General features: G+C 43.3%; 1 protein-coding gene across 1 annotated transcript in view; it reads right to left on the reverse strand.

Annotated features, from left to right (window-relative positions):
- The window catches only part of EPB41L4B (erythrocyte membrane protein band 4.1 like 4B), a 194022-nt gene extending 181050 nt beyond the window's left edge, over positions 1-12972 (reverse strand). The window contains exon 1 of the mRNA XM_077182841.1: positions 12640-12972. Coding sequence (XP_077038956.1) covers positions 12640-12663 — 24 coding nt within the window. The 5' untranslated portion in view covers positions 12664-12972. The remainder of the gene's footprint in view (positions 1-12639) is intronic.
- Between the last annotated feature and the right edge of the window lie 969 nt (positions 12973-13941).

Genomic DNA, 13941 nt, shown 5'->3' on the forward strand with positions numbered 1-13941 from the left:
ATTGATCTAGATGATTTTTAAGGTCCCTTCCAACCCAAACCATCCTATGATTCTATGATGATTCTGTTTCCCAGGAGCACTTGAAAAAAAAAAAAAAAAAACCACAACCAAAAACAAGCAAACCAAATTGAAATAACAACAAAAAAATGCTGACAGAAACTTTTTTGGCAAAGTTCCAGAATTGTCAATTAGCATCTACTAATTTCATAAGCCTGATCTATAGCTCCCATCAGCAGCTTGAGTTTTCAGGTTGGACTAAATAACTCAGCTTTGAAAATACATGTCCATATATGCCATGTCAGATATCTAAACTGAGCAGCAAGATCAAACATTTAGTCTTGGCCTGTGGTTATTGCTCTGACTGTATTTTCCACTCTAAACAATCTTGCAGTAAAAAAGATACTGTGCTAATGCTCAAGCTTGAGAATACCTGGGACCCAAGGTGTCCATAGCAGAACTAGCAAACAAACAGCCAGGATTCAGCCAGGTTAGTGGCAGCTGATCACTACAGACAATAATCTTCGATACCTGACAGAAAACAAACTGATTTAGATGTTTGACATTTTGCAAACATGGTTAAAATGTAAAGAATGGAAACACAGTGAGGAAGTCTAGCACTCAGAATACAAAACCCCAAAGCCAATCAGGTGTCTGATACTTAAAGAAATGTCTAGGAACTGGACATGCTGCAAATGAATTTTCACTGTAGAAGCTTGCTGGAAATGTCACTGAAATATGATTCCCAGTAATTATTTGTAGCCCTAGACAAGTGTCATTGTTCGTGACCAGCAGTGTGAAAGTAACATAAAGTGAATATGTGGAATTCTGTCTAAAACAAACAGCTCGACATTATTTGCTCAGCTAGTGAGGAGCATTGTTTCTGTGAATACCAGCCATAATAGAAGTCTGAGCACAATATTTCAATAATAGCTTAAATAATCTTTGATCAAGGAGCAACAGGGTGGTATTAAGAGCCAGACAGATTAAATCTTCCTCAGAGAATATGGAGTCCCAGACCTCACTGCTCCAGATGAATTGACTGGAGGGACAGGTCTTTTCTCAAGTAAGGGATGCAACCAGGCAGTGTGTGAGCAGGGAGGGAGTAGAGCAGGGCCATGTTCCTTGGGCAAGGCTGTGGTGACAGCCTGAGGATCTTTCACTGTCCTTCTTGTACACCTGGAAGAAGGTGTAGAAGGACAGTGAAAGATGCCCACAGAGAGGATCCCCACCATGTCCCCGCATTGTCCCTTTGACTGCCTGACTCCTGCTCTCTGAGGCACAGCTTGGGTCCCAGTCCTCCCTGTCTGGCTGCTGCCTTTCTCCATTCACTTGCTCAATTGCTCAGTGTAGCTCACAGCAGCTGATTCTCTCCTGGCCCAGAAGTGGCAAAGGAACTGGAAGGAAGGTGTGAGGATGTCTTTCATCACCTGCTGCTGCTGTAAGGTGCAAAATGAAAGACAGCATCCAGGTGGACACATACCTGTGAGACACTGTGTTTGAATGGACTTATGTGATTGTCATCCCTCTGCTGAGTGCTGCCAGATGGCCAAAGCCTTGCTGTCCAGCTGTCCAGTGTAGAGAAAATAGTGACATGAAGGCTGAGGGCATTTGAAGATGTAGGGTGATCCCTTCTATGCTCCTGCAGCACACTGTGGACACACCACTTGCTTTCCTGCAAGAAACTCTGCCTCAGCCACATTATGCAAGTTATAGACTATGGCAGGGGAGGGTCTGTGCCTGTGTGGTGGCAGCAAAACAGAGCACCTCCATCACAAAACTCCTGTTCACACACTAAGGAAAAGGCATTTGGATGCAATGCTGTCACCTTATAATAGCTCCCCCTGCAGTACAGAAGTTCTTTGGTTTCCTACCTTTAATCTGTATAAACCTGTGGCTTTCCTATACACAGAAAGAGGATTTTGTGCATTCAGTCCTTGGTATCACAACTATCCTGGATTTGTATTCCATTTTAAGGTGGATCTTGGTAAATCAAAATTGTTCGCTGTCTACAAAATAAAGAAAAAAAAGGTGGGAAGTGAATGTAAGAGGGGATTTCATCAATGTCTCTGATTATCTGAAGGAGGGGTGTAATGGGGATGGATCCAGGCTCTTCTCAGTGGTGCTGAGCAATAGCAAAAGATGTAACAGGCAGAAGCTGGAACAGAGGAAGTTCCACCTGAACTTGAGGAACCTCTTTGTGTGTGGGTGACCAAGCACTGGAACAGATTCTCCAGAGAGACTGTGAAGTCTCTCTCACTGAAGATATGGAAAAACATCTGAACAGTCCTGTGCCATGTGCTCCAGGATAACCCTGCAGGAGCAGGGAGGTTGGACCAGATGACCCACTGTGGTCCCTTCAGCCTGACCCATTCTGTCACTCTTGACAAGTGCTGCACACCACTCTTCTTAGGAAGGGGCACTCCCAAAATGAATCCTGCCTGCCCAGGACTCAAGGCCTGCAATGTTTCTCTTTGAAGGTGTACAGAATAGCAATCTCTGGAGTGTGCATACAGATCCTGAGTTATTCAGGCAAGGCTGGCAGCACCATACCAGCCAGCTTAACTAAATAATCTACTTGTTCTTAGTGCTTTCCCTCATTACAGCATTTTACAAAACCTACCTTAATTAAAGTTCACAGCAGTCCTGTGAGTTAGCAAAATGTCATTATCCCAATTTTACAGATGAAGAAATTGCAACAGAGAGGGGAAATGCTGTGCTTGAGGGCACAGAAGGAGAGTTTTAGGGGCAGGATTAGCCATTGGGAACTTTTGGCTCTGTGCAGCACAGCCAGCCTTCGAGGGCACTGAATAGGATCTCAGAGATGCTGAAAACACTGTCCTCCCCCAGGGCTCCTTTTCAATCTCTATGTACTGTCCATAAGGTGACAAAGAACACTGGTCTGGGATCTGGGTGCTGGCATTTGTTATCCCATACTTAGGTTGCAGAGCTAGGCGGTGACAGGCATGTGCTAAGGAGAAGGAGAAAATCAGCAACATGACCTTTCTTGGGCTATTGTGGAGTCTCAGAGTGCTGCTCAGTGAACAAAGAGGGGCCACAAACAACTTAGAGCAGTCTGAGGCTGGGCCAAGCCACAGCAGGCACTGTACCACCTTTGACCGCTGCTGGATTCCAGAGGGCTCAGGACTTAATCCCCAAACCATGCTGCCTTGCTGAGCCAAAACCTCATGGTGACCACAAACATATCCAAGACATCTAGGAGCAAGCTGAGGCAAACATGGATCCAAATGGTGTGACATTGGCAACCTATCTGGAGTAGTGCAGGGGGCAAACTTCTGCTCTGAGTCATGCAGCAGAGATGTGGAGCTGGGTCTCACACCTTTTGAGCCACCACCCTAGCCAGAAGGCTCAGATGTTTGCAGCTGACATTCCTACACCTTCCATTTTCATGTAAATATCCAGAAGGGTTTATTTTTCCTTATAAGAAAGGAAAGCCCCCATTCTACATGTTAAAAAAAATGCTTCACTACAGAGCAAAATCATTACCTGCTACTCAGCTGAGCATGAAACATTTGGGTCAAAGGCACCTCAGGATGTCTCTAGTCCCACTTCCTGCTCAAAGCAGGGTCAGCTCTGAAATCAGACCAGGGTACTCAGTGTTTTATCCAATTGTGTCTTGAAAAATCTCCAAGGATGGAGATTGCACAATGACCCTGAGCAACCTGCTCTAATGCCTAATTTTCCTCCTGATGATTTGTTTTTCCTTATATCCTGTTGGAACCAGTTGGATTGGTGTCCTAGAAAGTAGTGTGTTGTTTCACCTGTGGCTACTTCCAGAATTTTTTTCTTTGTTTAAAGCTCTGCTAAAAATAAAAAAAAAATAAATTTAAGAAAAAGAGACCATGGAAACTTTTCAGTATGGATTTTAGTACAGTAGCACTCTGTCAAGATCTCAAGCTGAAGGCTCATGATTACATCAGAAATATAATAAGAATATATCTTTTTTTTAATGTGACTTAATGCACCAACTTTTTTAAAACTCCAGTGTTATTTGATTTTCCCCCCTTGTTTTTGTAAGGCAGTGCTTTCATGTTCCTGTAATGGAACACGGATCAGAGGTCTCTAAAACTCTCAAGTCTGCATCACGTCTTAATACCCTAAGGCATAGGTAACATGATTGAGGTTTACTGCTGAAATTCACCTAATATATTCTTGTTACATCAGTAATGTTAGTCACCTGTTACTTTCTTGAAATTCTTTTTAGAAACATAATACTCAAATTTTCCTGTGAAGTTATTTCTATATTTACTTCCCTGACTTGGGGGAAGGGGGGAGCCAAATGCGTAGTGAGGGATCTAGTGCTCCCTGAATCACTTCTCAGTAATTATACATGCACCAAAGCCAGGAACTGTGTGTGCCATGCAAATGAGGGAGGTAACATGGATCTCATTTGGCTTTGTTGTGACAAACCACACCATAATCCTGTGTTGGAGTAAGCCTAACATTTATCTGGTCATGCTTGTAACTGTGTATGGCATTGCTGGGAAATATTCTGCCGTGTTTACTTTGCTCAGTAGGCAGGAGTTACTGCACCCACCTCCCAGACTTACTTACTCCATGGATATGGAGTACTCCTTGGTCTGGCAATCAACAGAAATGTAGTGTGGAGTCTCCCAGAGATCAGTGATAAGAGAGTGAGGAGTTGGATGTGACTGATAAGGGGGTGTGCCAAAAGTGGTGCCTGGCTATTCTGCCACTGGTATCTCCTGGCAGGAAGGAGATGAAAGGATCCTTCCCATGGAATGAAATACAGAGGGATACTATGCTAAGGCTGTAGTGGTTCAGCCTTCAGACAGTGCCATTTGCTCATGCATATTGAGGGCCATGCCTCCTACACTTTAGACTGCAAATGGAAGTGTAGTAATCACTGGAAATGGCCACATTTCCTGGAGAGCGCTGAAACCCCACTGTGAGTCATCCAGGACCTTGCTCTGCTTACCCCTCCCTCCCTGGTGAGTTCCTTGATGCTGTCACTGTCTTTCCTCTCCCTCTCAGGTTTCAGCTGATCTGCACTGCATGAGCGGGAGGGCAGCACACAGCTCTGCCATGCCTAAAGGGAGAAATGAAGTGGGGAAGGCTGATCCTACCGATGGACTGAGATCCCTGAGAAGCAAAGGGACTCATATTCCTGAACTGTGTCTCAATGGTTAATGCAGAGCAGCTGTCTTGAATTATTCTGGAGAATACTGACTTTTGGAACTTTCACTGTTCCTTTCCCCTATCCCCCCTCTTTTTTTTTCCCCTGTTTTCCCTGTTTCTACACCTAGCTGGGGGTCACAGAGACAAAGCCGTGAGCTGGCTTGGGCACTGCTTGGACCACAGGTGCCACAGTGATGCTGCCAAAGGAGTTGGCTGACTGGAGAGGTGAATTTGCACTCATGTCCCTGCTGCCAAGGCAGGCCTGGGCCAGAGCTCAAGCCCAACTCAGGTGTACTCATGTGACCTGTGTAGACATATGGTCTGTTTTACTCGAGGCCAAAAGCGACAATTATTTATAACTCAGTCTTAGGCATGGGACTGAACTCTTTTATTTCTCACCAAGATGAGTAAGAGGCAATAAGAGGGTCTTATTCTCATGCTCTTTTTTCTCTCCTCCCTCACTGACAAGAAAGATTTTGATTGGTTTCTGCTCTCCTTGTTTTGAGCGCTCATGTGATTTCATCATTAAAGTGTCTAATGTAAAAAAATACCTGTCTATACTTTGACAGAAGTTGACAAATAACTCAGTAGGGTGAAGTTCCTGCATTTGTAAACACAACATCACTGCTTAGTGTTCAAAGTTCTGCAGTGAACCGGCCATATAACCACTAATATATCTCTGAAATTCAATACAGAAATTCTTACCTGGTTTTGTACACATACCCTTTTTGTACAAAATGGTCAAGGGAAATCTGTGTCCTTTAAAAGCAGACCTTTGATGTTTAGGAATGACATCCTGGTAAATGGGACATGCAATCCTATCATTTTTTCCACTTCTAGACTGAAGTGAAATTTTTTCAAGTACTGAGAAGAAAAAAAATCAATAGAGTATTGTGGAGTTTCCCCTAAGTTTAGCTGTGAGGATCTTATTTGTGCTAGAGGGTTGATTCTGTTGTCCCTGGCATCTCATTCCAGAGCCCAAACTGAACTGAAAGCACAGAAATTACTTCACTAAAGCTCCTAAAAGGGCAGGGTGACATGCTGATAGGAACCCCAGAGTCTGCAGCCCTGAGAGGTGGGAGCAGTAAACAGAGTGACTTGTGAGAAATGCTGTGCCAGAGCTCTGGGTGAATCATGTAGCCTCAGAGGAAGAGTAGATGAATTTTCTCTCTCCTGCATCAAGGATAGCTAGAAAGCAACAGCAAACACACTGATGGCTGTCACTCACTGAGGTGCACCCAAACAGAGCGCAAAATGAATTTTTGATGAGTTAATAAATGTTGTGCCTAAGGCCAGGTTTTGACTTCTGAATGGGTCCTGGCACTGTGAGCAGGCTCCCTGAAGTCAGTGGGAGTCCATGCAGAGTAATGTGTAACCCACCACAAGGCAGCGCATCACAACATGTTTCAAATAATATTCAAGGGCCCTAATCCCAAAAGCACATCTCTAGCTTCTAGAAACTGCATCAGCAGAGAACTGTCACTTATTTTAATAGAATCACCTGCAAGGATAAAATTGCCCACATGCATAAATTGGATCAGGACCTTGAAGCATATTTCTACTGGAGCCAGGACTGAATACCTGCATTTTTGTGAGCATAACTGAATATTCTGCATGTGCTGAAATCACAAGAATAGACACAATTTCTTGAATCTGGAAGAAGGCCCACATACCTACTTCCATGCCCTGCCCTGTCCTATTTTCACAGACCAAATACTGTTGTAGGAAAAATATGCAAAAGAAACAGGAAAACCCCTGTACCTTCTGCTTGGGGTAAGGCTAGAAATGTTTTAGTTCCCAGAGATTTGTTCTATAGCCAGTAATGAAGTGAACTCTTAGTCCATAAGATGTATATTGAAAGAAAGCAGATTATACTGTGACATATCTTAATTGTCTCTGCACAAAAACTGAGGCATTTTTCAGCACGTTATAGGAGAACACAGAATGATTTGTATTCCACTGGTATTTTATTAAAATTGTTATTTTGATTATACATTATTTTCCTATCTGTGGTGAAATATTTTTAGTGTGGAACGAAGACTTATGTAAAAAAGTGCTTATACCTGTAACTCCAGGGTTCTGGGGCATGTAGGACGTATTAGGCACTTTTGGTCATTGAAGTTATAGATTCTCTTCCTCACTGTGGAAAAAGTGCATGGGGAGTCAGTTATCAATAGAGGTATCCATCACAAAGCAACCTCTGTGACACTATAACAGTGCCTGGTCCACTATAATAGGTACCAAAAAATGAAGTCTGAGAAAGGTGATTTCTGTCTCTTCCTTTTCCCAAAATTGCCACCTATTTCATCTCTATTTGAAGGTGACAGGTATCATCTGCCTTTGATCTTTAACAGGAAAACTAAGCAACAGATGACATGGTATAAAGGACATTTTTAATAGATATTCAATGTTACCCCAAATAGGTGCATCATGAAGAAGTTGAGGTCAACAATGAACACATGGGCTAGAAACTCTGTCTTCTGACAGCAGTGCATAATTTGCATTAATTATGTCTATAGCCATTACAATCTGACTCAAGCCTAGGCTTCTCTAAGCAAATGAGAGATGCCAAATTTGCATTAAGAGTATTGCTTTGTCTGCCAGTGAGTTGGACTTTCTGTCTTTGAGCAGAGAGCTTTTTGATCAGGTGTCCAATAGCCATGTTTTTCACAGCAGAGTTTCTCTGTTTAAATCCTTTAGCATTGCATGAGAGCATTCTGCAACCTGGAAGCAATAATTTGTTTGATGGTATTCAAATGATGTTTGAAACGCTGAGGTGCCTTTTTGTATGTAAGATTTGCAAGTTGTGGTTAGCTATACATACCAAAAATAGCTTTTTAAGAATGTTCAGCCAAATGGTTTGCCTTTATACAAGAATATACACAGAGACCAAACCAAGAAAATTTTAGATTTAGTCAGGAAGCTATTGCCTAAATATCAATCAAAATTTTCATATAATTGCAATGTGAACTGAAGAAGAAATCTTGAAGTGATTTTTCTCTGCAGCCGTTTTCTTGGTTAGCAGTTCTTTGAAATGTTTCCTCTTCCTCATGAATAACTGTGAAGTCCTGCAAGGCAGCTGCCTTGTTATTCTGGCAAGTGTACTGCAACACATCTGCAGTAGCCCAAAACACAGAACTGCTTGGGACTCTCTGACCTGAGACAAAACAAATGTAATAATCATTTACCTGCTTCACTGCAAGTTTTGTCAGAAAAATACAAACTATTATATGTATGTAAGACGCTTTATATAATTAAACATACTGTGTATAATATTGAGAGTAAATGCTAGATTCTATATAAAATAAAACTTAAATAGACAATTGAATCCACTACCTGTTGACCTTCTTAAATGGGAGATTGTTGTGATACACAGAAACTTCAGGAATCCTCTATGCTTTAGGAATCTATTTTCTAAATAGATTTTATTTGAGCAACTATTTCCACAGAGGTTCTCTGGCTAAAAGTGACTAAAATGTAACCATTTTTACTACTACCCGGAATAGCATAATTATTCCCCATCAATTTCATATACTCATGAATATGCATGCACTACTACTTTCTTCGCAAAATGGGAGCAATGTGAGAAAACTAACTTATGGCTTCAGAATATGTTAAATATTTCACTCACAGGAATCCATGAAGACCGGTTTTTTTCCCCCCTGGATTCCACTGACAACAGGAATTGATTTGCTGCACTCTCCTCAGAGAAAAGGTGCTTGGCTGCAAAGCTGCCAGAAGCTGCAAAAGGGTCTGCCTAATATTCTTGCCTACACAGATAATGCATATGTGAGTGTACACACGTGCTAGAGCACCGTGGCTTGGAAAAGCTGCTTGAGGCCTATTTAGCATTTAGCTTGGACCAAGCTGACCTAGTGCTGAGAATAGCTGCTGGACATGTGAGGAAGGGAAAAAGAGTCCCACTGAGAACAGCACAACCACCACCAGCACCATCTACCAATTAGTGCCCCTTGCTTATGCAAGACAATCCTACACACCATTGTATCAGTGAGCACCAAAGTGCAAGCTGATTCTTTAAAGAGTCAGAGAATCATAGCATCATAGAATTATACAATAGTTTGGGTTGGAAGAGACTTTTAAAAGTCCCCTAGTCCAACTCCCCTTCAACGAGCAAGGACACTTTCAAATCAGGTTGCTCAGAGCCTGGTACTTAACCTGGCCTTAAATGTTTCCAGGGATGGGCTGTCCACCACCTCTCTGGGCAACCTGTTCCAGTGTTTCACCACCATCATTGTAAAAAAACATCCTCCTTATATAAGAATATATTCTTGCTTCTTTCCATCCACCAGGTTTCTACTCAGCTCCCCACCCCCAGGAGACGTCTGCTAGTGAGAGAGAGACTGGTGCCACCACTGAGAGAACTGAGAAACAGGCTATTGCCAGGCCTGGCAGGACCAGCCTACTAACCAGCAGGGACATGCAGCCCATTTTCAGTGCTGCTGCTGACACTGGGACAGGCAGAAGGGTTTCTGTGAAGCACTGTCAGTGCTGACTGCCTCACTTGTTTAAAAATGAGCCTGCAAAATTTATTAGATGGAGCCATCTGCTTCTCAGTCATTCTCCTACACTACCTCTGACAGTGACTGACAGGAGAGAAACAATGAATTTACAGCAGTGGGTGAGAATCAATTGCATTTCTGATCCCTCTTCCAGAGCTGCTTGGAGCCCTTACAGTTCAACCTGGAGTACCTGGTAACACGTCTGAACTTTTAAGATGCAGGGTTAGTATTCTTGGTTACTTTTGCTTTGCTCCTTGCAAAAGCCAATGAAGAAGAGTATGCAAAGGAGCAAAGGAGTTGAGTTTGCAATTTTTATTGTTAATCAAGCTAGTAAAGGGGAAAATTCACTATGACAGCCCCAGCTTTTCTCTTGTTTTTAAAAGGGAGTCATTCAAAGGTCATTTGGATCTTATTGCCATATAACTTCTGATTTCAATAATCCAATAGATTTTAATAGTTCTAAAGGCCTTAATATGGTTACAAGTGTATGAGTGCATGTTCTTTGAACAAGGAGTGAAAAATGATTTTTTTCATTAACAGATTCCAGTCTAGAACATTAACTTTTTTTGTCACAAGTACATAATCATCATTGCAAAATGACTTGCAGTTGTGTATGTTTCTTTTGACTGTTTATTCAATTCCTAATGAAAACTGAAAGCATTGTGGGTTGGTTTTTTTCTGATATTTATTTGGTGTGAAAATCAGGTGCAGAAAACTATGAAGTTTTGTCAAAACAAGAGAAGAAACTGCTTTGATTCACTTGTATTGCAAATAAATGTATTAGTTCTGCTCCTTCCACTCCAGACCTAAAAAAGAAACCATATGTCCCAAACTTTGGCTACTTTTCAAATTGCACTGGTTGATCTAACTAGCAGTACCACTTTTGCCTGCAAACCTCAGATGACAAAAATATGGACTCTCTTGAAGTTTATCAGTGACTTAAGGCAGCAGCATAGCTAATTTGTTTCGGCTACTCAAGCAGATAAAAGAAACAAGTGAAAGATGTTGCTGCCATTTCTAAAAGCTGATTCACATGTCCTCAGGAATTAGCTTTTAATACCTGCTGCATAAGCTGTGTAAGTTGTTGGTAGGGTTTGTGAAGGAAGCCATGCACGAGCAAAGAGGAGCCCCAGCAGCAGCTCAGCAGAGAGAGGAGCCCTCGGGCCAGCTGCTGCATAAGGCAGAGCACAGGTGCCTGATCTTGCAGTGGTGGCAGACACCAGACCTGCTAAATTGGGTCTGCTTCTCATCAGCCTGCACACCTTTGCCAAGGGCAGGTCTTCACCCCAGGCTGGCTGCATGCTTGGGCTTCCCTTTCTCCCAGAAAGCAGCACCCTCCTGGCTCCTTGCTGGCCAAGGAGCCACCACTGGCTGACTGGCTGAGGTGAAAAGTCCTGAGACAGTGATGTCTCCTCCCTCAGCAGTATTGCACGGCTCAGGGGTTCTTTCTGTGTAATGCCTCGCCGGTGCTGCTGGCAGGGCCACCCACTCACAGCTGTGCTCACCACAGGCTGGAAAACAGGCAGCACAAGTGGGCCAAAGCCAGGCAGCATCCTGTCTGTGTTGGCTGCCACTCCCATGGACTCAGGATCCATGACCAGTGCTCGTCACTATGTGGTCAGCTGCTCCTCTGTACTGTAGGATCCTCTCTGAGTGGCAGCTGTGGTCATGAACATTTAAAAAAGGTCCAAGCTCCAGGCAGGGTAGTGCCCAGGTTGGCTTGGTGACCTGTGCTGGAGCTGCAGGGTGTCAGAGGAGTCAGCAAGCCAACAGGGGAGCTTGCAGACAGCTCAAAGAAAACATTGAGGGTAGGCTGTCCCTTCAGCATGTCCATCTCAGGGCAGAGTACCAGGAGCCACTTCTCTCTAAAAAATGTGCAAGTCTTTACTGTCACATGGAGACTGATGCTTAAAAAATTCTTGTGTTTTCCTCTCTTTGGTATTTTTGAAGTATTTTGGTGTTATATGTGAGTAGCCAGCTCACCATGCAGGTGACAAAAGGCTGCTCCCTGCTCAAGACAACTTAGGCCAATGTCTCACCTCTGCTGGCTGTAACATAAAGAGAGAAAAAACTTGGGGCACTACTGCTTCTCCTGGAGGAGCTGTCCATCTTTTCATGGCATTGCTAGGCACCAGCTGGAAGATGGAAGAGATCACAGGTAGCCCAAGGCCACTTTGGTCTCAGCATTTCCCTGGGGAGAGGGGATGGTCTGTGCTCCATGCCCTTCCTCCTGAGCACATCTCAGATCCCACCTCCCCATGTGCAAGCTCACCACCCGTGACCTTGGCTGTACAGAGGCAAATTCCATCTTGTGCTCTTTCTCACCTTCAGTGAACATTTATTTATCCCATGCAAAGGGGAACACATCAATAGGGCCCTGTGCCTTCCTGGAGAGCGGCAGTTGCAGACATCCAGCTCTCGTGGCACATCCCTGGGCCAGAGTTTGACAGTGCCCTTGGATCAGGCTCTGCTGGTTGCACAGGCAGAGAAGCACCTGCCCTGTGTGATAAGGGACTGGCCCTTGTGCTGCTCAGCATCATCAAGGTAGGAGCATGCCTGGGCATGCTGAGAAGCAGAATGTGACAACCCCGAAAAATCCAAGTTTGGGAAATACTGATGCATTCAAAATGAAGTTGCTGTGTCAATTTTGGGGGAAAGGAAAGCTACAGAAACAGTTCATCTATTGTTTGTGAGCAGTCTGTGGTATCAGCAAATACAAAGTAGATACAGTGATATACCAAGAAGTGCTTGAGCATTATAAGATTAGATGTAAGAAACATAATGTTGTACTGAGCCATGTGACTGGGTGATGATTATATTTCTAAACCTACAAGACACAAATGAGTGCTTTATAAAAGAAAGGGGAGAAAGGTGTCATGCAAAAGGGGAGAAAAATGTCATGTTATCTGTTGGAATTGCTGCAACGTGATGAAAGTGATTTGCAGAAATATGCACAACTCACCAAGAAATACTGCCTGTGTCTCATCCCATCCGTAGGAGAAGAAAGCTGGCATGTGTAGAGCTTCTTGATGAAAGTACTGAGCACATCCTCCTCCTTCTCCTGCCTTGCCTGGTGGCATAGCAAAGCACGTTTAGCTTTCACTGAAATCAATAGCTGGGGTCATTTAACATCTACCTGAAACATTTTGCATCTTGCAAAATGAGGTACTGGGAGGCTTTGGGGTTTTTTGGTTTTTTTTTGCCCCCTTGCTGTGCAGGATTCCTGCTAAGAGCAAGTGCTAGAAAGCAGAGGCAGAGGTATTTTCTGGTATTCTCTGGAGAGGTTGAGCTTTAGCTCCAGCAATCTGTGTTTTCTTTTTATAACAGCACCTCTCACTGTGGTATCTTAGCACTTGCTAAAAGGTAATCTCAGAGAGTAAATACATGTCCACTCCTCTGAGTTGCCTAGATTGGAATTTGTCCTTTAATTCCATGTTCTGGTAGGATTGCTTATGTAATAGTTGTTTTTTTTTTTTTCTTCCTTAAACTAAGGTTATAATTCCATGGTACATAGAATTAGGCAAACATTTCATATCATAAAACTACAGCCTGTGGGTGTGATGGGCTTTGGGCCAGCATCTATGAACAGACAAATGCTTTTTGTCATTTTGAGGAGTTAGGAAATCAGACAGATCACACAGAGATGAGAAATAGTAAATGTGTTTAATTAAAAATTATTTTCTCAAGATGGTTTCAACAAAAATATTGAACATTGGAAATGTTGGAACACCTTCTTCAGCATCGCAAATGTAGGCCAGCAGGCCTGCTTTAAAGGAGTAAGGGGGAGGAATGGAAACAAAAGTGGATAAAAAGTCCCCAAAAATCCAAATGTGTCTCTATTTCTTAGGGAAGCAATCAGTTTAGCACACATGTTGATGTGTGGTGGTACACTTTCTGTTCACAAAAAGGACTTGGCAGGCACAGTTTGAATGGCTGCACGAGGGACACATGCCTAGTGTCATTTTGGTGTCTTGTGCTAGGGGGACTTTCCAAGGAGCAGTGGAAACCACCCATGAGCAAACTGGTGAGCTGCCCTCTGATTCTTCACAGAAATGCTTGTTAGACCAACTGGAAAGGTTGAGACAGGCAGGGTGTGCCCTCTTTCTGTAGATCTGGGCAGCATCTGTGGAGTCTTACTGGAAGCAGCTCACCCTTTAAAGAGTGACACCCCACCAAACCCTGGCAGGGTGGTTCCTTCCTGTGACAGTGGTCACAGGGGTCTTTGGATGAGGGAAGAGACAAGGATTTGACTCCATATTTCAGA

This window comes from Agelaius phoeniceus, chromosome 1 (genome assembly GCF_051311805.1).
Source record: "Agelaius phoeniceus isolate bAgePho1 chromosome 1, bAgePho1.hap1, whole genome shotgun sequence".
NCBI lineage: Eukaryota > Metazoa > Chordata > Aves > Passeriformes > Icteridae > Agelaius > Agelaius phoeniceus.